Genomic DNA, 25,000 nt, shown 5'->3' on the forward strand with positions numbered 1-25,000 from the left:
TACAGGGTGAGGGGGGAGCCCCCATAAAAAAAGCCCCCGTCCTCTGATCGCCATGGGTTACGCTCCCCCAAAACCGAGGAATGGGCGAGCGAGCAGCATGGGGCGGAGAGAGAGGGAATGGGGGGCACCAGAGACAGCTAATCGCGTCAAAGGTATTTCACTGACGCATGGACCCCCTACCCTACCAGAAATTAAATAACAAACACGGTCACACTCAATAACTGGGTGAAAAACAACTAGGAGGCCTATCCCTCTATAGTTATTACTCACACCCTAATGTCCCAGATCTCAGTCCCAACACAGTATGCTAGCATGCTAAAGAACACTTAGGGGAAAGAGAATATGATGTTTATCAAAAACTGGCTGGCTGGCACAGTGTGATTTGTGTGGCTTATTCACAGGTCTACCCATGCAAATACCCATTATCTCTCTCTTTCTCTCTCTCTTTTCACACACACACACACACACACACACACACACTCTCTATGAACAACATGAAGCCGCTCAGATACTCAGATTCTTCCACATCGAAGCTGAGGGAGAGAAGTAACAGCCTCTAATTCACTACTCCTGCCAGAGTTTCCACTGTAACACAGGGGAGGAAGTTTGCCACAGACCTGCCGCTGCACCGATACCCAACACAGACAGACACCTCTACGCTATTGTCATGACAGAATGAGAATGATGATACTACAGCAACCCTGTCTGAGCCCAAACGTCTGTGAATACACAAGCAACCTCATCTCATAAATCATCAAGGTAGAAACTTTAACCATGCTTAACAGCAATGACAACAGTTGCTTAATGACCTGGCAATTATGTACGGAGGTGCTGTGCCAGACAAACGCTAAGAGCTTCTCAGAATTCACATTACGCAGAAGAACCGTGGACAGCATTACAATTACTGTGAAGTCAAACGTTTTTTTCTGAGTCAACTCAGGTAACAGTACAAAATTTATGGAACGCACTATCGCGATTCAACCTTGGTCAATTTATGACCACACTGGAGGTCAATGCACAACCACAAGACCACGTCACACCTGTTCAGCAAACTTACCATACAGCATGGCCTCCAGTTTCTTCCTATCGATACGGAATCTCTCCTCAACCCATTCCGGGTCCGAATGTTCACCTACCACAGGCTCTGGTCCTGGTCCGGAGTTACCTCCTTCCTCCTCGTCCTCATCCTCCTCTTCCTCTCTGTCGCGGTGGGATGGGGAAGGAAAAGGGGTCTGAGATAGAGTCTGGTTCTGGTTTAGGATGGGTCCAGGACTGGGTTCTAGACTACATTCTAGTCTTGGTTCTAGGTGAGGCTGGTATTGTTCTAGCTGGCTCAGGATGGGTTCTGGGCCGGGTCTGTTTGGTTCTATCTGGGTAGGGAGAGGAGACCTTTCCTCCGTTGTGGTGGCCATAGTAAGACTGAGAATCTGTCAGTGTGTCCAAGGAGACGGAGAGAGAGACAACGGGAGAGAAGGGAGAGAAACACCCCCTCTGCCCCCCCCATAGCCCCCCTTACATCCCCGCCTCCACACACACACACACAATACTCTCTCTCTCACACACACACACACACACACACACACACACACACACACACACACGTTTCAATAGGCCATAGATAGAACATGAGGAGGGGCATAGGTGGCTCAGACGAGGGGTTATAATAATACTCTATGCACTAATCCAGATGTCCTACTTCGAGGATATGACACCGGCAACACAGACAACATCAGTAGACCTTTGTATACCAACTATCCATAGGCAAGCAGACACACACATCCCATCCTGATCAGAGATACATTTATCTACAGAAATTAAGTGAACCCAAAGTGCCACCTCTTGTACTGAGGGTCCCCCCCGAAACCTGAATGAGAGGAAGAGGGCTTGAGATTCCTGAGATGGGAGGGGGGGGTCAGGGGGTTTGGTAGGGTGTAGGGACTGGTTGGGGAAAGTTGAGGGGTGGGAGGGATGGGGGAACCTGAGCGTTGAGGAACAATGCTGGGGATAAAAGAGCCGCTCCACTAACAACCAGCTCCAGCTCTGTTTGCCAGAGTTGCCTGGCAACCTGTTTGTTTACGAACAAGCAGGCGGTGAGAAAGTCATAAACTTCAGCACAGAGGAAAGATGGGTAAAGAAAAGAGAAGAGTGACAAAAAGAGGAAAAGTCCCCACTGCATTTCATACCGCTACATGCCCCCCCCCCCCCCCCCCCCCCCAAACAGAGTCACAGGAGACAAACTTCAGAACTCAAACAGGGGGTAAAACCAAGATGATTTGTTAAACACTTACGTGGTTACTACATGATTTCCATATGTGTTATTTCATAGTGTTGATGTCCTCACTATTATTCTGCAATGTAGAAAATAGTCCAAATAAAGAAATACCCTGTAATGTGTAGGTGTGTCCAAACTGAAGACTGGTACTGTATATAAAGTGTAGTATTGGGATGCATACTCAAAATTCTCTATATCTGACATGGTAAAGGTTTCTTCTTCTCTTTTAAGCCCATAACCATGTGAGTGAGGTGCATAGTTTTGTTTCAAAGTAGATTTGTTTAAGACTGACAAGAAACCCTGTGTGACCCTGATTTTATCCCACTGCAGTAAAAAGGTTCAAACTAGGATGATTCGCCTGAGGAAAACTAGGCAACTCTGACGTACATCATCCCCATGGAAACTGTCTGGTTACAAGGATTTATAAGTCGTCGATTTTAAGTGAGATTACACTTGACTTCACAGTTCCAGCTCCTCTGCAGCTCTGTGAAAGAGTATGAGTGTCTTCCTGTCAGGGGGGTGTGTCACTGTTAACCCTGGAACAGCAGCAAAGAGAAAAGCTAACCACCACACCAGTGGACCAAGGGGCCTGTTGTTTCCAAGGGTCCCTAATCCATGCCAGGAGACCCGGTGTTCAGGAATGGACCCTTTGTATGTGTCAGACACTAACACCTGCAAAATTATGACATGCATGCACTATGCGTGTGTGGGTGTGTTTTTATGTTTGTGTGTGTGTGTGTGTGTGTGTGTGTGTGTGTGTGGGTGTGTGTGTGTGTGTTTTCCAAAAAAGTCTTAAAATATCTGCCCCGAATTAAGATTCAAAAGGTATCTGCCGAAAGAATTGGGTGTCAGCTATGACATGACAACTTGAGTTTGAAAAAAAACAAAACACATTTTTGATTGTTGAACCAAGTGGATTGTGAAGTGGATTTACGCCCGGTAACAGAGTTATGGTAACGGAATTACATCATGCGTCCTTGATATGTTAATGCTACTTATGGATATGAATGTCATTCTCGTCATGGCGATGTATCCTGAATAGGTACAGAAAGGTAAAAATATGCAATATCATCCTTTGCATGTATGGCTATTGTTCTAAATGACCTCTGCACCCAAACAAGACCACATTTGTTAAAAGGGGACAGCGGGGACTAATCTTTCTGAGAAAGATAAACTCGTTTAATGTCAGCTAGACAATGACGACACTGTTTTGCAGGAGTTTTATTGAATCCAGGTTGATGTTTTCGATGGTGGCCTGGTTTGGCAATCTTAATGTAGGCGCCAAAAACAGGCTAGACAGGGTGGTGAAGGAGGCCAGCAAGGTCATCAGGCTGCAACAGGCACAGCTCTCAGCGACATCCAGGAAGCAAGTGGTGAGAAGCGCTAACAATCGGTGAACCTCAAGCCAGCCCTTAGCCCCGAACAACTCACTCAGAGGGCCCTCCGTTGTTACGTGTTGCCGAGGACACTCCCAGAGTGTGACTTCAAGAGTGGCGAAGGGATCGAATATAGACTCTAAAAGTCTAAGCTGTTGTGGTGTGGGGAGGGAGGGGGGGCATACTAAACTAACATCTGGAATTGTTTTAAGATGATCCTAGCATGGATCATTTAGCTATTTGATTTAGAAGTTTAGGACGCCTTTAAGTATAAAAATATAAATATATATACATAACATTTTCATTTAATAAAATATTGAATTTGGCCTTTACTATTATAGCATATAGAAATGCAGTGAATAACACATTCACAGGCAGAAAAAAACTGTACAAAAAAGAAGTCATAAGGAATATGGTTTTGAAGTCTGTCCTATATCTAGGAGATGTAAGAAACATATTCGGTTTTTTTGGACACATATTTAACCCCTTCTTTTTGTTGCCACAAAGTTCCCTCCATGCTTTCAAACGAGTCCCGTGATACTAGTGGGGGTGTTAGAGCAAAGACGGCAAACACCATCACGTTCATGAGTATATCCCCTTTCCATCGAGTGGTCATAACCGTTTCCAGACGTTTTTGTGAAAATACCGATTTTTGGGATGTCTCATGGTTTGACAAACACTGCTGTAGCTCGGCCACCTTCAGTCGCAGAGGCGGAAGGCCAACATGATATCTCCACCTTAAACTGACGGATTTTGACGGGGATTATTATGTTACTTAGACTGACGCATGGGCCCGTCAATAGACTCTTAAGGATTAGAAACATACTCTAACATTATGTCAAATAAAAGCAACACCAACATGGCACAATACATTATTTACCATTCATTTCTATTGGGCACGAAATAATCTGAAACACAACCTAAACAAACAGCAAATGCATCCAACAAGTGTGTAGAGTCACACGCTTGATGTAGTCATTGCGTGCCAGGAATATGGGACCAAATATTACACTTTTATATAGGATTCTCATCCTAATATTTATATTTTTCTTAATTCCATTATTTTACTTTTAGATTTGTGTGTATTGTTGTGAATGGTTAGATACTGTACTACTGCACTGTTGGTGGAGCTAGGAAGACAAGCATTTCGCTACACCAGCAATAACATCTGTTAAATATGTGTATGTGACCAATACAATACAATTTGATTTGTTCCTGTATTGTTGCGCTTTAATATTTTCTTAACTTTTTTTTTCTTAAAACTGCATTGTTGGTTAATTAAGGGTAAATAAGCATTTCACTGTACGTTTTACTACACCTGTTGTATTCGGCGCATGTGACAAATACAATTTGATTTGATTTAGTTCTCCCAAGTGGTGCAGACGTCTAGGGCACTGCATTGCAGTCCTAGAGGCCTCACTACAGACCCTTGTTCGTTCCCAGGCAGTGTCACAATTGGCCCAGCGTCGTCCGGGTTAGGGGAGGATTTGTTCGGGGGTAGATAAAAATAATATTTTTTTCCTAACTGGCTTGCCTAGTTAAATAAAGGTTAAAATGTGTTTTTATTAGATTTGTTCTAACCATGACAGCCGCTAGATGGCAATGTGTAACCGCAAACAACCTTCTTGCATCACTTCACGTTTTCTATTTCCGGGTGACGTTGCCCGCCACCTTCCTAAATAATTCCGTGACTGTTCAATACTTAATTTTTCCAGTTATAGGTAGAGCTAACGTTACTGTACTCATGGAGAGAAAACTCCCCTGAATATTTTTTTAAAAGAGACTCATTTAGCGCAATTATGTAGAAATATTCATATTGAGACTCGCCCTAGGACAACGAAATATGTGGAGAGTACAAGGGTTTGTTGGAAGAGGTAAACTTAATATCATTAACAAATTTCTCCATTAACTTTAGCTAGCCAGCCTTGTTTATGCACTCGGGTCGAAGTTTGCTAGATTCGTCTATAGAAGTGTAACATTGTTTTATCTAGATTTGCAAATCAATTAGCTATCCAGCTAGCTAATATTTGATTTGGCATGAGAGTAACGTTAGTGTTATGCGCACGAACTAAAATCATTGACATGCTTGCTAGCTCGTAAGTTCTCTAAAGTTCTAGAATGCACTAACTTATGCAGGACGTCTGTTTAAAACTGAGGCAGATCATGCTCAGTGTATGCGTAAACCAGCATTTGGGTACTACTTTCTGCTCCACAAATCGTTATTATATGAATACTTAAATTGACACTGCCTTCACTTAGCCGATTAAACTCAACTCGAATCGTTGAATGGAAATCCGACGGAGAATTGCATAGAATTTTTCGTCGGCCAGACACTTTGAATAAGGAAAGTTATCTCACGACCTCTACAAGCCAGAATGTTGAATGAAATGATATGTTAACATACTTTACCTGTGCGGATGGTCCTTTACCAGTTGTCGGTGCGATTGGTCCTTTTGGCGGAAATAATACGAGACCATATACCCACAGGAAAGTACACTGAACAAAATGATAAACGTAACAGGAAACAATTCCAAAGATTTTAGTTAATATAAGGACATCAGTCAATTGAAATAAATTATTTAGGCCCTAATCTATTCATTTCACATGACTGGGAATAAAGACACTTTTGTATATATTGTTTATGTAGATTTGGCTATTTCAGCCACAGACGTTGCTGACAGGTGTATAAAATTGAGCACACAACCATGCAATCTCCATAGACAAACATTGGCAGTAGAAGGGCCTTACTGAAGAGTTTAGTGACTTCCAATGTGGTACTGTCATAGGATGCCACCTTTCCAGCTAGTCAGTTTGTCAAATTTCTGCCCTGCTAGAGCTGCCCTGGTCAACTGTAAGTGCTATTGTGAAGTGGAAACATCTAGGAGCAACAACGGCTCAGCAGTGAAGTGGTAGGCCTCACAAGCTCACAGAGAACGGGACCGCTGAAGCATGTACAAATTGTCTGTCCTTGGTTGCAACTAGAAGTTGACCGATTATGATTTTTCATCGCTGATACCGATTATTGGAGGTCCAAAAAAAGCCGATACCTATTAATCAGACAAATTATTATATATATTTTTTAAAATATTTTGTAATAGTGGCAATTACAACAACACTGAATGAACAATGAACACTTTTATTTTAACTTAATATATTACACAAATAAAATCTATTAGGTCTCAAAGAAATAATGAAACATGCTCAATTTGGTTTAAATAATGCAAAAACACAGTGTTGGAGAAGAAAATAAAAGTGCAATATGTGCCATGTAAAAAAGCAAACGTTTAAGTTCCTTGCTCAAAACATGAGAATAAAAGCTGGTGGTTCAATATTCCCAGTTAAGAAGTTTAACTTGTAGTTATTATAGGAATTATGACGCGTCAACTATTTATCTCTATACCATTTGTATTTAATATACCTTTTGACTATTGGATGTTCTAATAGGCACTTTAGTATTGCCAGCCTAATCTCAGGAGTTGATAGGCTTGAAGTCATAATCAGCGCTGTGAAGCAAGCATTGCTAAGAGCTGCTGGGACAACGCAGTCAAGTTTGATTGAATGATTACGATCCTGCTGCCTCCTACCACCACTCAGGCAGACTGCTCTATGAAATCATAGACTTAATTATAATACACTGCTCAAAAAATAAAGGGAACACTTAAACAACACAATGTAACTCGAAGTCAATCACACTTCTGTGAAATCCAACTGTCCACTTAGGAAGCAACACTGATTGACAATAAATGTCACATGCTGTTGTGCAAATGGAATAGACAACAGGTGGAGATTATAGGCAGTTAGCAAGACACCCCCAATAAAGGAGTGGTTCTGCAGGTGGTGACCACAGACCACTTCTCAGTTCCTATGCTTCCTGGCTGATGTTTTGGTCACTTTTGAATGCTGGCGGTGCTTTCACTCTAGTGGTAGCATGAGACGGAGTCTACAACCCACACAAGTGGCTCAGGTAGTGCAGCTCATCCAGGATGGCACATCAATGCGAGCTGTGGCAAGAAGGTTTGCTGTGTCTGTCAGCGTAGTGTCCAGAGCATGGAGGCGCTACCAGGAGACAGGCCAGTACATCAGGAGATGTGGAGGAGGCCGTAGGAGGGCAACAACCCAGCAACAGGACCGCTACCTCCGCCTTTGTGCAAGGAGGAGCACTGCCAGAGCCCTGCAAAATGACCTCCAGTAGGCCACAAATGTGCATGTGTCTGCTCAAACGGTCAGAAACAGACTCCATGAGGGTGGTATGAGGGCCCAACTTCCACAGGTGGGGGTTGTGCTTAGGCAAATTCGCCAATGGCGCATGTGCTCGCCAGAGGTAGCCTGACTGCCATTAGGTACCGAGATGAGATCCTCAGACCCCTTGTGAGACCATATGCTGGTGCTGGAACTGGCCCGCCCGTTCCCCAGACCTGAATCCAATTGAGCACATCTGGGACATCATGTCTCGCTCCATCCACCATCCTCCGTTGCCCCACAGACTGTCCAGGAGTTGGCAGATGCTTTAGTCCAGGTCTGGGAGGAGATCCCTCAGGAGACCATCCGCCACCTCATCAGGAGCATGCCCAGGCGTTGTAGGGAGGTCATACAGGCACGTGGAGACCACACACACTACTGAGCCTCATTTTGACTTGTTTTAAGGACATTACATCAAAGTTGGATCAGCCTGTAGTGAGGTTTTCCACTTTAATTTTGAGTGTGACTCCAAATCCAGACCTCCATGGGTTGATAAATCTAATTTCCATTGATCATTTTTGTGTGATTTTGTTGTCAGCACATTCAACTATGTAAAGAAAAAAGTATTTAATAAGAATATTTCATTCATTCAGATCTAGAATGTGTTATTTTAGTGTTCCCTTTTTTTTTTGAGCAGTGTATAATAAACACAAATACGAGCCTTTGGTCATTAATATGGTCAAATCCGGAAACTATAATTTCAAAAACCAAATGTTTATTCTTTCAGTGAAATACGGAACTGTCCCATATTTCATAGAATGGGCGGCAACCCTAAGTCTAAATATTGCTGTTACATTGCACAACCTTCTATGTTATGTCATAATTATGTAAAATTCTGGCAAATTAGTTAACAACGAGCCAGGCAGCCCAAACTGTTGCATATACCCTGACTCTGTGTGCAATTAACGCAAGAGAAGTGAAACAATTTCCATAGTTAATATTGCCTGCTAACATGCATTTCTTTTAACTAAATATGCAGGTTTTTAAAAAATGTGTATTGATTTTAAGAAAGGCATTGATGTTTATGGTTAGGTACATTCGTGCAACGATTGTGCTTTTGTTAAATCATCCCCCGTTTGGCGAAGTAGGCTGTGATTCTATGATAAATGAACAAGCACCGTGTTGATTATATGCAACGCAGGACAAGCTAGTTAACCTAGTAATATCATCAACAGTGTGTAGTTAACTAGTGATTATGTGAAGGTTGAAGGTTTTTTTATAAGATCATTTTAATGCTAGCTAGCAACTTACCTTGGCTCCTTGCTGCACTCGCGTAACAGGTAGTCAGCCTGCCACGCAGTTTCTTCGTGGAATGCAATGTAATCGGGCCGATTACCGATTGTTATGAAAACTTGAAATCGGCCCTAATTAATTGGCCATGCCGATTTAAATCGGTCGACCTCTAGTTGCAACACTCGCTACCGAGTTCCAAACTGCTTCTGGAAGCACAAGAACTGTTCCTTGGGAGCTTCATGAAATGGGTTTCCATGACAGAGACGCACACAAGCCTAAGATCACCATGTGCAATGCCAAGCGTTGGCTGGTGTTGTGTAAAGCTCTCCGACATTGGACTCTGGAGCAGTGGAAATGTGTTCTCTGGAGTGATGAATCACGCTTCACTATCTGGCATTCCGATTGACGAATCTGGGTTTGGCAGATGCCAGGGGAACGCTACCTGCCCTAATTCATAATGTCAACTATATAGTTTGGAGGAGGAATAATGATCAGGGGCTGCTACAGCATACAGTGACATTCCAGTCGATTCTGTGCTTCCAACTTTGTGGCAACAGTTTGGGGAAGGCCCTTTACTGTTTCAACATGACAATGCCCCTGTGCACAAAGTGAAGTCTATATACAGAAATGGTTTGTTGAGATCGGTGTGAAAGAACTTGACTGGCTTGCACAGAGCCCTGACCTCAATATGGACCAACTCCATGTTAATGCCCATGATTTTGGAATGAGACGTTCGACGAGCAGGTATTCACATACTTTTGGTCATGTAGTGTATCTTAAAGGTAGGGACGTGGATCAGAAAACCAGTCAGTGTCTGGTGAGACTACCATTTGCCTCATGCATTGCGACACATCTCCTTCGCATAGAGTTGATCAGGCGGTTGATCGTGGAATGTTGTCTCGCTATTCAATGGCTTCACGAAGTTGCTGGATATCGGCGGGAACTGGAACACACTGTCGTACACATCGACCCAGAGCATCCCAAACATGCTCAATGGGTGACAGGTCAGGTGAGTTTGCATGCCATGAAAGAACTGGGACAGTTTCCACTTCTAGGAATTGTGTACAGATCCTTGCTACATGGGGCCATGCATTATCATTCTGGAGCATGGATGTGATGGCGGCGGATGAACGGCACGACAATGCGCCTCAGGATCTCGTCACGTTATCTCTGCATTCAAATTGCCATTGATTCAATGCAATTGTGTTGTCCGTAGCTTATCCTGGCCCATACCGTACCCCCACCGCCTCTATGGGGCACTTTGCTCACAACATTGACATCAGCAAACCGCTCACTCACGTGACTCCGTCTGCCCGGTACAGTTGAAACCGGGATTCATCTGTGAGGAGCACACTTCTCTAGCGTGCCAGTGGCCATCGAATGTGAGCATTTGCCCACTGAAGTCTGTGACGACAGAGAACTGAAGTCAGGTCAAGACCTGGTGAAGAGGATGTAAACAAATGTGTGCACAAAATTAGCAAGAAGTAAGCTTTTGAAAAATGTTCACTACATGTTGCATTTTTATGTTTTTGTTTAGTAATATAATCACAAACTTTTCAAAGCACTGGTAGTGTATTCAGATTTCTATCACCTTGTGCACTTGCTTAAGAGAAAAATAGATTCACGAGATGCATACATACATGCAGAGTTCATGCAAATGTTTATGGTTATGTGCATGCTTCAGGTGATAGGAAACACGAACAGTACTTTGAAAAGTTGATGTAATTATACTTTCCTGTGCATATTATAGTGTCTCGTAATCCTACCGTCAAAAGGACCAACCCCGTGGACAACCGGTGAAGTACATTAAAATATCATTTTATTAAACATTCTGGCTTGTAGAGGTCGTGAGAGGAAACTTTTCAGAGTCAAACGCTCATTTCTGCCCGTAGATGAATTCTATGCAATTCAACGTCGGGTTTCCAGGCAACTCCGATCGTGGAGTTGAGTTCAGTTGGCGAGCCTACACCGTGATCAGCCAGCCTGTTTGGGTCTCAGCCGGTTGGGGGTCTGTTTACAGAACATTGACTAACCAACCGCTGCTGTAACCTGTTTAGCGACACCTAATGTTTTGTGGTTTGTTTGAACATCCTGATGACGATAAAGACCTGTGTTGCACAGAATACACAACTACTTATAACTAACTGCCTCTTATTGAAATGCATATGAAATATTAAAAAAGGCTAATGCTTGTGCTCTGCATGTGACTTTAACCCACTATTAAATGTGCAGTGGAAATGCAGATGGTATCAGCAGTATCTTCCAGGCTAACTCAATACAACCCATCTTGTCCCGTCCCCCCGCTCCCAGTTTTTAGCCGGTGCCATGGCAACGCCCCCCTGCGCCTGTCTCAGAATCATCACGTGGAGGATGAGGTCATCCACTCCTCCACCTTCCTCTCCACCGGCCGGCACTCCCCCGACAGCAGGTACCTCATCCCTTCATTTTCCTCCCTCCTCGCTAGCCTTGCAGCTGGTTGCATCATCCTGTGGGCCCTGGCCTGTCTCTGCTGTGCATGTAGACTGCTGTTGGGGGGAAATGGGGACAAACACCCTCTCTCGTGACTCTTTTGAGGCTCCTGCCGTGATGACTTAATACAACTCTACAAGTCTATAAAAATGTCACTCATATCACCCACTTTTATTTTCTCTCTTACTCTTTCCACTTTTACCTTTCTCTTTCCATCTCTCTCAGCTCTCAGAAAGGGGAGGATGGAGACAAGTGGTGGAAGAAGAGGACATCTCAGTTTTGCTACGATGGGCTCCCGCGCTACACTGCTCTGGATGCTGTGGGCTGGGTATGACCTGGCCACGAAACCAACACGCAGTCACAAACACATTACCCAGCATTCCCAGTGAACCGTCACTCTTCCACCTAAAATGTAGACTACAGACACGTTTTCCCAAATTTGCAAACATGTATTTCCCATGGTGATGGTGAAGTTGACGTATGACCTGTCTCTAGGGGGCAGCTGCCGTTCTGTTGATGCAGATCTGTAGGAGGGTCCACTCTCGAGTCTCCTCTGGGGCCGAACCCAATCCAAACACAGGATGCCTGGCCGTACAGGACACCCTGCAGAAGTTTGACTACCGCGTCCTACTGGAGATGCGTGAGTTATGCCACAACCACTAGAATCCCAAGCAATTCATCCAGTGAATGATTTTAAGGTATGACGATCAGATGGATGTGGAAACTGTGTGTGTGTGTGTGTGTGTGTGCGCGCTAGCATTCTAAAAGTACATGAATGCAGAATGAGTCTGATCTCCTTCCTTTTGTGTACGTCCAGTGTCTCGCTGTGATGTGCTGCCCAGAGGGAGGAGTGTGAGCTGTCTGCCACAGAGACAGCAGGCCCAGCAACGCAGCACCAGCGGCAGCAGTAACGGCTACAGTAGTTCTGACCAGCTCCATGGAGATGCGATCGCTGACTGCTTCCTCGCTGACTGTCACCACTCCTCTGGAAGAGGTCAGTCTCACATTCTCCCTTCAAGAGGTTCAAATCGCTCTATTGGCCAATTGCAGACAAGCTCTCAACCAAAATGTGACTTTATTTGACGCTTTTAACCCGACCTCTCACACTGTGTTGTGCTGTTGGTGTGGGGTTTAAGTGCCTTTCTCAATGGCATCTAGGATTTAATACCAGCAGCCCTTGGTTGCCAGCTCACTTCCCAATAGATTTTTCCCGTCGGACCCGGGATTCGAACTGGCAACCCTCCGGTTGCTGGCTCTCCTCTCTGGGCTACCTGCCACCCTTTACATTCTAACAGTGAATGGTCAGGGTAACTATATTTCTCTTATATGAAATTGTACTCGTATAGTTATATTATAGTTATAGTTATTCTTTACATAATCATGCCTACCGGATTACTTGATTTATAAACACAGGCCTAAACGCATGCACACATTTTATTCTTGAATCTTCTGATGTTACAGAGGAGACGTCCTCCCATCCTGAAGACAAACGCAGAGCCAGAAAGCGAGAAGCACCTCCGCAGCAGAATGAGCAGGTATGTTTTTAGGCTGGTCCTCTGTTTAACTCCTGTCTGGTTGTGAAGCGGCCTTCTGTTCATGATCTCTGACCCTGTGATCTTTAGGATGCTCTAGCAGGGGCTGCCCAGAACCTCCAGCAGGTGGCCAACTCCAGCGTTCCTGTAGTCCTCAACATCGTCGGTCTGGAGAGTGCTAAGACTGGGGACTATGATGCAGCCTTCTCCTGTTTCCTGGCCTCAGCCAGACGGGGTTACTGCAAGGCCCAGTTCAACACTGGAGTCTGCTACGAGAAAGGCAGGGGGGTAGGCAAAGACGAGGAGAAGGTAAGAAACACTTGCACAGTCCAAATCTGGACTTTTAACATTGGATATATTCGTAATTCCCTGTCCCATTTCTCTCATGACTCCCCTCATGGTGTTCACTCTCCAGGCTCTTCACTTCTACAGCCAGGCAGCGTCTGGGGGTCACAGTCAGGCTCAGTACCGCTGTGCCAAACTCCTCCTCAGCAGCAGAGGGCAGCTGAGCCAACAGAAGGACCTGGACTCAGCCATCAGCCTGCTGCAACAGGCTGCCTCAGCTGGACTGAAAGAGGTGAGTGAGAAGGAAGTGTCTGTTATGATTGTGTGACTTGGCCAAAAAGACGACATTGAAAGTCAATGATTTTAAATCGTCTTGTTCTGTCTTCCTGTTTTTCTCGTTCCCCTCTCTCTCAGGCCCAAGTGTATCTGGGTTCCCTGTTCTCACAGGAGCCAGTCAGAGACGGCCGTAAGTCGGTGCACTACCTGAAGATGGCAGCAGAGAGCGGAGTGTGTGACATCCTCTACACATAAACTCAACAACTGTCATTCACTCATCCATCATAACCTGTTCTCAGTTCAGTGTAGTGTGAATCAGATGTGTGTTTCTCTATCGGTATGTGTAGGACAGCGAGGCGCTGCTGTTCCTGGGCCAGTGTTATGAGAGTGGGTTCGGGGTGCCTCAGTGTTTCAGAACAGCAGTAGGGTTCTATCAGTGGGCTGCCCAGGCAGGAAGCAGCCAGGCCAAGACCTTACTGATGCCCCTGTGTGGAGTGGAGGGTAAGGATACACACACTCTCACTCAATTCAGATTTGCACTTAGCTTATTTGCCCTAAAACCTCTTATTTACACAAATCTGAATGAAATACATTCTTCTGATATGATCTCCCCTTTCTCTCCCTCTAGAAGATGCCGTCCTGCGCTCTATCCGCTCTTGTCCGTGCTTCTCCGTATCGGACCGTCTGCGGGAACCACTCTCCACCCTCCCCTCCCCTGTCCCACCCTCCAGTGGCCCCACCCTTCCCCTCCCACACTCCTGGAGCACAGGGAGTATGGGTCTCCCTCCGCCCTCCCTCCCCCTCCACCCCCCCAGCTTTGAGGGGAACGCCGTGAGGTGGACTCTAGGAGTGGGATAGTTAGCGCACACAGTCATGACTTACGAATGTCGTTGTGATTGGATAAGGATGAAAAGGGAAAGCATGGTCACATGTTTAACCACTCGGTTGTGTCTCACTGAGGTTACTTTCTCACTGCACTTAGAACTGGATGTGAATGTAGTGTAAGTCAATGCTTTGAGGAACGTGTGTGTAAGTATGGGAGACGGCAATACATGTCTGAAAAACATGCATGTCAGATATGAGGTATGGCTTTACCTGTTGACTTTTCCTCAATACCTTTTATCAGTGTTTTTCCAATGTAATGCTCTCATGGCACAAGCTTGGCCAGTTGTGGTACAATAAACTGCCCTGTGGGTAGGTATTGAGATATACTTTATGGCCAGTTTCTTAGGTACGACCTATCTACTATCGGGTTGGACCCCCTTTTGCCTCCAGAACAGCCTGAATTCTTTGGGGCATGGAAACGTTGCTCAATTGGTATCAAGGGATCTAATATTTTCCAGGAAAACATTACACCACCGCCACCAGCCTGTACCATTGAGACCAGGCAGGGTGGGGCCATGGACTCACACTGTTTACGCCAAATCCTGACTCTGCCATCAGCATGACGCAACATGAACTGGGATTCGTCGGACCAGGCAAAGGTTTTCAGTTGCAGCAGTTTTGGTGATCCATTGGAGCTGCTTCTTCTTGTTTTTAGCTGATAGGAGTGTTCCCTTGCACGCCTGTTAGCTTGCACGATTCTGGCCATTGTCCATCGACCTCTCATCAACGAGCTGTTTTCGCCCACAGGACTGCTGCTGACTGGATGTTTGTTTGTCGCACCCTTCTCGGTAAACCCGTGAAAATCCCAGGAGGCCGGCCATTCCAGAGATACTGGAACCACCGTGCCTGGCACCAAGGATCACACCACACTCATTGTCGCTTCGGTCACTCGTTTTGTCCATTTTAACGTCAATCGAACAGTAACTGAATGCATCAATGCCTGTCTGCTTTATAACGCAGGCCACGGCCACGTGACTCACTGTCTGTAGGATCGAACCATTTTTGTGAAATGGAGTGGTGTACCTAATAAACTGGCCACTTAGTGTAACGTGTGCCTTAGCCTGCTATGCCTCTAAGTACAGTGTCTCTGGTGTGTACTTGACCCTGTTTAAAATGGCATAGAGTTAGGCTAAAAGAATGTGAATGAAAAGTGATTTTATTTTTGGCCTTTTTCAAAGTTTATCATAAACTACCAACAATGTTGCCTTTTAATATCAGGGGGTTAACTATCCAACTCTGTCCAGTAATTAAAAACATAAAGATACTCTCTAACGGGGCCTGGGCTTTAACGTGAGGCTTGTGTATTATGTGCATGTATGTATTTTCATATTTTCTCATGCTTTAGGAACACTACGCACAAGGTGTCTAACACCAATAAAAATATAACGCTATTTTATACAACCCAGCCTGTGTCTCATTGAGATGTGCAGAGAATGTCAATAAGTATCTGGGAAACTGCATTGTTGTCAAAGCCTATAGCTCTATCGCAGACAACCCTGAGGCTACGGTTTAAGACAGGAACAAGTACAAGAAGTCCCGCTACGACCTCCGCAGAGTCATCAGATACGCAAAAGGACAATTTAGGAATAAGGTGGAATCATACAACACAGGATTCAACGCCCGCCACATTGTGGCAAGGGGCTACAGTCCATTACGGATTACAAAGGAAGACCCCGCCATGATCTGCCCAATGATGTCTCTCTTCCAGACTAACTCTTTATGCACGCTTCGAACAATAACAACATGCCATACGTGAGGTTCCCCGCCGACCCTGAGGACTGGCTGATCTCGCTCTCCGAGGCTGACGTAAGGTCTTTAATCAGGGGGCCAGACGGTATTAAAGGGCGCGTTCTCGGAGCATGCGCAGATCAGCTGGCCGGCATGTCCACGGTAATTGTCAATGTCTCCTTGTCCCAGTCTGTAAACCCCATTGTCTCAAGATGACCACCATCGTTCCTGTTCCCATTAACTCTTAAGGCTTCATGCCGCAATGACTACTGCCTTGTAGCACTCTTCTGTAATCGTGAAGTGCTTTGAATGGCTGGTTATGCCACACATCAACTTCATCATCCCAGACACCCTAGACCCACTCTAATTTGCATACCGCCCCAACAGATCCATAGATGACGCGATCTCAATTGCACTCCACACTGCCTTCACCAACCTAGGTAAGGGGAATAACAATGTGAGAATACTGTTCATTGACTACAGCCCTGCGTTCAACACCATTGTCCGCTCCAACCTCATCACCAAGCTTAGGACCCTGGGACTGAACCCCTCACTCTGCAACTGGATCCTGGACTTCCTGACAGGCTGACTCCAGGTGGTTCTGGTAGGCAACATCACCTCCGCCACGCTGATCCTCAACACAGGGGCCCCACAGGACTGGGTGCTTAATATCCTGTACTCCATGTTCACCCACGCCTACGTAGCCACGCACGACTCCCAACACCATCAAGTTTACCGACGACACAACGGTGGTAGGCCTGATTACCGGTGAAGATGAGCCGGCCTACAAGGAGGAGGTCAATGACCTGGAAGTGTGGTCCCGGGACAACAACCTCTCCCTCAACGTCAGTAAGGCCAAAGAGCTGATTGTGGATTACAGGAAACAGGGCTGAGCACTTCCACATCGCAGGGCTGCAGTGGAGCTGGTCGAAATGTTCAAGTTCCTCGGTGTCCAAATCACTAAAGACTAAAAATGGTCCACTCACACACGCACAGATGGGAAGAATCCAGGTGAAAGCTATGATCCCTTAGTGATGGCACCTGTTAAATCCACTTCAATCCGTGTAGATGAAGGGGAGGAGACAGGTTAATCCATTGTGACATGGATTCTGTATGTGTGCCATTCAGAGGATGAATGGACAAGACAAGATTTAAGTGACTTTGAAAAGTAGCTGATTTGTGTGTCAAGGGTTGCTGGATTTTTCCACACTCAACAGTTTCCTGTGTGTATCAGGAATGGTCCACCACCCAAAGGACATCCAGCCAATGGCAGGCCAGTGGTCGAAAACGGGTCTTTGATGAAAGAAGACAAAAGGAGACTGACACATTGTGTAGAGCTACAGACGGGCTTGAGTTCGCCCAACTTATGTTTGTCAACCCAAGACCCAGAAAAGAATACACAACTTGTCGTACCTCGACACGAACGGGGTACGGCAGCCGACAAGAAACCGCGGTTGAAGTGGGCTACAGAACGAAAACACTGGACATTGAAGAACTGGAAAAACATTGCCTGGTCTGATGAATCCCAGTTCCTGCTGTTTCACGCTGATGGAAGGATAGGGTATGAGGAAAACCACGAGTACATGCATCCATCATGCCGTGTGTCAACATTGCAGGCTGGTGGGGGTGTAATAGTGTGGGATGTGTTTTCATGACACACGTTGAGCCCCTTAATAAAAGTGGAGAAACGTTTGAATGCCACAGGATATCTGAACATCATTGCCAATCAGATGCATCCCTTCATGGCAGCAGTGTATCCATTTTTGAATATTTTTTTCAGCAGGATAATGCCCCATGCCACAAGGCTAGGATTGCCCAGGAATGGTTCTCACGAACATGTCCGTGAATTCAGCTTCCTGCAGTGGCCTGCCCAGTCACCAGATCTCAATCCAGTTGAGCATCTGTGGGATGAGACGGAACGAGCTATTCGGAGTAGAGATCCACTACCAGCCAACTTGATACAACTGTGGGAAGCATTGGAGTCAACATAGGCCAGCATCCCTGTGGAGCGCTTTCGATGACTTGTGGAGTCCCATGCCCTGACGAACTGAGGCTGTTCTGAGGGCAAAAGGGCGTGCAACTCAATATTAGAAGGGTGTTCCTAATGTTTTGTGCACGCCGTGTGTTTCAGGCGTTGTGAAAGGAAGGCCCAGAAAATTGCTCAAGACTCCAGTCACCCAAGCCATAGGCTTCTCTTTGCTTCCGCATGGCAAGAGGTACCGGTGCATCAGGTCTGACACTAGCAGGCTCCTGAACAGCTTCCAATCCCGAGCATTAAGACTGCTAAATATCTAACTGAATGGCCACACAGATTATTATTTTTTACATTTATTTAACTAGGCGAGTCAGTTAAGAACAAATTCTTATTTACAATGACGGCCTACTGGGGAACAGTGGGTTAACTGCCTTGTTCAGGGGCAGAACAACAGATGTTTACCTTGTTACCTTGTCAGCTCTGGGATTCAATCTAGAAATGCACACTCACAGCACTCTATACACTCACGCACTCTGACACACCAACACACACATGACATGTTTTTGTGGAAATTCTTCCACAGGGACACTCCAAGTCAATCTTAATATTAATCATTGTTTCTTCATCAGGGCGCTGGAGGTGTTCCATCCAGCTCAATGCACCATAGTACACATGTTAATCAGGAGCTCTGCTTGGGCAGACCCAGCAGTTGTCTTATCTACGGCTATACACAGTCAAGTTATGTTTGCATGATTTAGCATAGCAAATGAATCATTACCGCTTTGTTTCATTCATGTGACAGACCAATACTGGTTCATAACATGTGACAGACCAATACTGGTTCATAACATGTGACAGACCAATACTGGTTCATAACATGTGACAGACCAATACTGGTTCATAACATGTGACAGACCAATACTGGTTCATAACATGTGACAGACCAATACTGGTTCATAACATGTGACAGACCAATACTGGTTCATAACATGTGACAGACCAATACTGGTTCATAACATGTGACAGACCAATACTGGTTCATAACATGTGACAGACCAATACTGGTTCATAACATGTGACAGACCAATACTGGTTCATAACATGTGACAGACCAATACTGGTTCATAACATGTGACAGACCAATACCTCACAAGGCTTCTTCTCTCTAAGCTGAGACCTTGAAACTGAGATATATTTTGTTCTCTAAACAAGGTTCTGGGCGTACTGCCAAATTGCAGCTAGTGATGAGTGAGGATTGTTCATTCAGCCACTTGCATGAACATAGAAATTGGTTTATAGAACAGCACTTGAATAGAACACAGAAATGAGTTATCAGAAAAGCACAAACATTGAAATTCCCATTAAACATGCACACACATTTATACTGACTCTACACACACTCACATACAATCTTAAGGGTATTAAATCAACTGTATTTATAAAGCCCTTTTTACAACAGCAGATGTTACAAAGTGCTTATACAGAAACCCAGCCTAAAACCCCAACCAGCAAGCAATGCGGATGTAGAAGCACGGTGGCTAGGGTAGGGGAGTGTCTGTTGAGTTAAACAATAGCCTGTGGCACTGCAACAGTTGATGGGCCTGTAGTTTCTTATTCCAGATTAAACATTTCTTATTGGTAGTTGTTCACTCTTGAGGGGCTGGCTCTGGCTGAAATAGTACACACAATCACTTCTCAATCAATAACTTTTTCTATAGAAGCCAACGTTGTAGCCTACCATAGGCAAAGTCAGTTGAACTGCGAGTTTTTATTACATTAGTTAAATAACACTATAAACAATATTCGTTTTGTGATGGTACTCTGGTTCTGCGTCTCTCTACGGAATAGCTCTGTGCACACAGCGTCCAGCGTCCAGCGCTCTGATTGGTCCTGGGAGCTCCAGAGCGACGCGACGCTTTGGGAAACAGTGGCGCAGAGTGAGACGAGCTGTAGCGTAGCCTAGGTACCAGCACCGGAGGAGACCGGATAGAAAGTGATGTGATCTGATACGGGTAGCTACGTGAGGACTCGCGTTTAAAAAGTGGGGATCACTTCTCTGTTCTATATCAGTGTCGTCGTTTATGCGGTGGCATAGAAGCACGATTGTCAAACGCGGTGAGTGAATTAATGTACATAAAATGTTGTGGTTGCGTCGTTCGCCTTTCAGCGCGGTGATGTGATGGGGAGAATCTTGGGTGGGAGAGAGACAACAGAAGATGTACTGCGTCTGTTATTGGCACTGCCTTTGCAGCTTGTTTTCGGAATTGACAACAGATTGACGATCCTTCTGCAATATAGGACGTTCCTGCTGGATTTATATTGAAATCGGTGAGGCTGCAAGGATGATCGTAAGGATAGAAATGTAGACTGCTCTATCCTACAACGCACGTTAACGGAATGCAAAGGTACTCCACCCGTTTAGAGACGTCTCCTTGACATGGTTATAAGTTAGAAGGTTCTGTAGCCTATGATTGACGCGTTATGTTGGTGGCATATGTACGGCACAAGTATCATTTATTATTAGGTAACAATCCAATTATTAGCTTACAACACCTTTTTTTTTTAAACTAAGGCCTACATTCAAGGCCTACACAAATCCCATTAAAGTGTTTTCTTTCTTAATATTTCTTAACTGGAGTGGGCCCAAGCCTGTTTCAGTAATATAGGCTACAGTACAGACCTATCAAGACGGTGTTTGAGGTGACTATGTTAAATATTCATGTGGATGCCACAGCAGCATCTGTTCATCACAGTGTGTGAACGACATCACAACACCACTCTCTTTCCTATTTGGATTGAGATGTGTTATGCGTGTGTTGCTCTTCAGTCACACTGTGGCCGAGCTGTGAGAACTCACCTACCTGTGAACCAACCTGTGACCTGCTTGAGTCGTGAGTGCCGCTCTGACACTTGTGGCTCACCAGTATGTCAATATGTAGAGGATACCAGACGGTATCACCTCCAGTAGAGTGAATGATTGGTTATTCTCTCAACTCCAGATCCTGATTATTCCTACAGTTACACTTTGGGGGTTGGTTTCCCAGACACAGATGAACCTTAGTCCTTGGACTAAAACACATGGTCAATGGAGAACCTCCATTGAAATAGTCCAGGACTAAGCTTCATCTGTGTCCGGGGAACAGCCCCTGAATCTTGTAGACATTTCTCAGCTGTTTAAAATGACACTGTTAGTTGACTTCCTGTCATATGGGTTGTATAGTACCATGTTTGGCAAAGGTCTCATGAATGACCTACAGTGTTGGGAACACAAAGATGTGTGTGTTCTAGGACAGCAGCTGAGCTGAGTGGTGATGTGAGCTCAACGTCCCTGCTGAAAATTGCTGTGTCATTGTCCTCTCTCTCTCTCTCTCTCTCTCTCTCTCTCTCGTTCTCTCTCTCTCTAATAACATATATCTCTCCCCTATTTGTCTCGTGCCATTCTGCTAATTGAGACATGCTGCATCAGGAAAAACACACAATCTCAGTATGGATCTAGTAGCTCTCTCCATCTCTGAGATTTATGCAAAGCAGGCATTTGAGCATTTGCTGTGTGCAAAACTGTCCTAAAATCAGTAGCTGCAATTATAATGTAACTTCGCAAAGAGAGACTTAATGTCCTTATGAGGACATGTTTTGTGTAAAATACACTATATTTACAAAACTATGCGGGAACCCCTTCAAATTAGTGGATTCGGCTATTTCAGCCACACCTGTTGCTGACAGGTGTATGAAATCGAGCACACTGCCATGCAATCTCCATAGACAAACATTGGCAGTAGAATGGCCTTACTGAAGAGATCAGTGACTTTCAACGTGGCATCGTCATAGGATGCCACCTTTCCAACAAGTCAGTTCGTCAAATTTCTGCCCTGCTAGAGCTTCCCCGGTCAACTGTAAGTGCTGTTATTGTGAAGTGGAAATGTCTAGGAGCAACAACGGCTCAGCCGCGAAGTGGTAGGCCACATAAGCTCACAGAACTGCGAGTGCTGTCCTCGGTTGCAACACTCACTACTGAGTTCCAAACTGCCACTAGAAGCATCATCAGCGCAATAACTGTTCGTCGAGCAGCTGCACACAAGAGCACCATGCACAATGCCAAGTGTAGGCTGGAGTGGTGCAAAGCTCGCCGCCATTGGACTCTGGAGCAGTGGAAACGCGTTCTCTGGAGGAATTAATCACGCTTCACCGTCTGGAAGTCCGACAGACAAATCTGGGTTTTGGCGGATATCAGGAGAACGCTACCTGCCTAATGCATATAGTGGCTACTGTAAAGTTTGGTGGAGGAGGAATAATGGTCTGGGGCTGTTTTTCATGGTTTGGACTAGGCCTCTTAGTTCCATTGAAGGGAAATCTTAACACTACAGCATACAATTACATTCTCGATGATTCTGGGGGAAGCCCCTTTGGTTCAGCATGACAATGCCCCCATGCACAAAGCGAGGTCCATACAGAAATGGTTTGTCAAGATTGGTGTGGAAGAACTTGACTGGCCTGCACAGAGCCCTGACCTCAACCCCATCGAACACCTTAGGGATGAATTGGAACTTAGACTGTGAGCCAGGCCTAATTGCCCAATATCAGTGCCTGACCTCACTAATGTTCTTGTGGCTGAATGGAAGCAAGTCCCCACTGCAATGTTCCAACATCTAGTGGAAAGCCTTCCCAGAAGAGTGGAGGCTGTTATAGCATTACAGGGGGAACCAACTTCATATTAATGCCCATGATTTTGGAATGAGACGTTCGACAAGCAGGTGCCCACATACTTTTGGTAATGTAGTGTATCTGGTAAAAGTGTAGTTTACAGTATGTCTACAGGTAGTCTACAATAGTCTACTGATTGACCTTGTTGACATAATTTGTGCCATCTCTGAAAGATGGAGAAGGAGAGAGCGGGATGGAAGAGTTCCAGAAGCCCTACGGGTGCTCTCTGTCACCAAAACAACACCCAGAGAAGGGATGAGGGGCCCTCATGAGAAAGTGCATTGTGTGGGGATATTTTCTCTTAAAAGGACCTCTCTCTCTCTTTTTCCAAGGGCTTGTCTTGTTTTCAAATCTGCTGTGCCTATGTTTTCCACCTTTTTGTTTGTTTACCTGTGTGTGTGTGTGCGTGTGTGTGCGTGCGTGCGCTCGCCTGCGTTGGCGAGGAGTATGATTGAATTGAAGAACCGAGTATAGTAAAACCAACCACTGACAGCCCTAAACTCAAAACCTTGTCTCTTCCCGACGGCATCTGAATTGACAATGATACTCCCCAGTCACCCCCCTCTCTCTCTCTCTTTCTCTGTCTGTGTCCATCTGGCTTTGCTAACACAGAGCTGAGACCCAGGGAGACGAAAGGGTCAGATAGAGAGTAGGACCTGCTCTGCAGAATGTCAGCATCTTGACCTAGCATAGATGTACGTTCCAACAGCATTCGCCTTGGCATGGTGCTTCGGTTGTGGAGTAATACATTTACAGCGCTAAGCCTCATGATTGCCAAGCATGTCCAGAAAATAGAACCCAGGTTCCAGGCTTGGCACTGTTTTTTAAACTGACATATTGACCAGATGAGACAGAGGGAGACGGAGGGTGTTGCTGTATTGGGGCACAGTTACAAAACACATGGCAGAGTGTGTCGATAAAACCTTTCGCTATTGGTTCGATGGGTTGCCAGAATGTTGAACAAAGCTTTTAATTCCGTGCTAGTGCCATGGCAACAGATCAATGCCAAACCTGATGGTCTGTAGGACTTTATGGAGCCATACTCATGTGTGCTTCCCATTTAGACTGGCAAAGTCATATGCTGCCTTGTCTTGTGTTTTACTCCTTATACCTCCAACTCAGTCCTGTGATCCTCCTAACTCATCGCACATGGAGAAGACGTGACTCAGGCCAAGTTTTCTTCAAGCACTGTGGTGGATAATGGAACGACATCACCAGTATCAGATGTCGAATTCCTATGAGAGCTTGGAGCTGGTGTGTGTGTGAGGGGGGGGGCACACACACTCTTTTTCGTAGCAGGTTAGGGGACTGAGGTTAAGGTCAGGAACAGGGTTAGGGTTAGCGAAAATGCTCTCCTAACCTGCTACGAAAATCTTTATATCAAAGGGGGCGTAAAAATAGTGTGTGTGTGTGTGTGTGTCTGTGTGTGTGTGTGGTACTCCTAGTGAGCCCTTCTGTCTTCTCTCTAGGTTTGCAGGGATTCCCTCTTCAGTTGACCTCTTAACCTCTCGTCACCCATGATGTCCGTCCACACACCCCAGCTCTCCCGCAGTGGCTCCTCCCCTTCTTCTGTAGGCTTGGCCAATCGCAGTGGTCCCCCTGCCGCCCCTCCCACCTCCCTCAGCCTGCGCTCCTCCTACAATCAACTCCTGGGCCATGACATCATAAAGGAGTCCCCTACCGCCATGGAAACGGGGAGTTCCGCCACTTTACCCAAAAGTCGCCATAGATACGCCATGACCAGTGTGCATAGCGCCATGGGACTGAGCGGCAGACGCCTCCCCACCAAGTCCTCTTCATCCTCTGCTCTCTACTCCTCCTCCTCTTCCTCATTCTTCTCCACCAACCCCAAGCTGGCAAAGGATGGTGCCAACCTGCAGCGGAAGGCCGAGACACAGCAACAGGAGCAGAGTAAAACCAACACAGAGGTCAAAGAGCAGGATGACATCATCACCCCCATACACAGCTCTGATTGGATGGAGGGGGAGAACTCACAGGACCCGCCTCCATTCTGTCGGAGGACAAAGAG

General features: G+C 45.6%; 3 protein-coding genes across 10 annotated transcripts in view; 2 read left to right on the forward strand and 1 right to left on the reverse strand.

The window, feature by feature from the left end:
• Positions 1-6,140, reverse strand: part of bicc2 (bicaudal C homolog 2) — an 18,063-nt gene extending 11,923 nt beyond the window's left edge. For 5 of the 7 annotated variants that reach the window (XR_005035911.1, XM_036942849.1, XM_036942850.1 and 2 more), the window contains exon 1: positions 1,058-1,438. Coding sequence is in view for 5 of the 7 variants with exons in the window: in XM_036942849.1 (XP_036798744.1) it covers positions 1,058-1,412 (355 nt within the window). In the remaining 2 variants the exon portion in view is untranslated. Of the gene's footprint in view, positions 1-1,057; positions 1,439-6,057 lie in introns of those variants that run through there. The other 2 variants (XM_036942851.1, XM_036942852.1) reach the window with 2 other exon arrangements.
• LOC110488706 (DAP3-binding cell death enhancer 1) lies at positions 5,301-15,960 on the forward strand. 2 transcript variants are annotated; one of them, XM_021561024.2, is made up of 11 exons: positions 5,301-5,522; positions 11,431-11,548; positions 11,815-11,917; positions 12,085-12,229; positions 12,407-12,583; positions 13,051-13,124; positions 13,212-13,430; positions 13,537-13,698; positions 13,821-13,913; positions 14,030-14,183; positions 14,311-15,960. In XM_021561024.2, exons 1-11 carry the CDS (start codon positions 5,492-5,494, stop codon positions 14,538-14,540), a joined length of 1,506 nt encoding a protein of 501 aa, XP_021416699.2. In that variant the 5' UTR covers positions 5,301-5,491; the 3' UTR covers positions 14,541-15,960. The 2 variants fall into 2 exon arrangements, with proteins under 2 accessions (XP_021416699.2, XP_021416700.2); XM_021561025.2 differs by having other exon boundaries at positions 14,314-15,960.
• A 4,244-nt stretch (positions 15,961-20,204) lies between these two features.
• LOC110488707 (amyloid-beta A4 precursor protein-binding family B member 2) overlaps positions 20,205-25,000 on the forward strand; it is a 53,742-nt gene continuing 48,946 nt past the window's right edge. The window contains 2 exon segments of the mRNA XM_036942854.1: positions 20,205-20,385; positions 24,441-25,000. The exon segment at positions 24,441-25,000 is cut by the window's right edge and continues 704 nt beyond it. Coding sequence (XP_036798749.1) covers positions 24,489-25,000 — 512 coding nt within the window. The 5' untranslated portion in view covers positions 20,205-20,385; positions 24,441-24,488.

This window comes from Oncorhynchus mykiss, chromosome 14 (genome assembly GCF_013265735.2).
Source record: "Oncorhynchus mykiss isolate Arlee chromosome 14, USDA_OmykA_1.1, whole genome shotgun sequence".
Taxonomy (NCBI): Eukaryota; Metazoa; Chordata; class Actinopteri; order Salmoniformes; family Salmonidae; genus Oncorhynchus; species Oncorhynchus mykiss.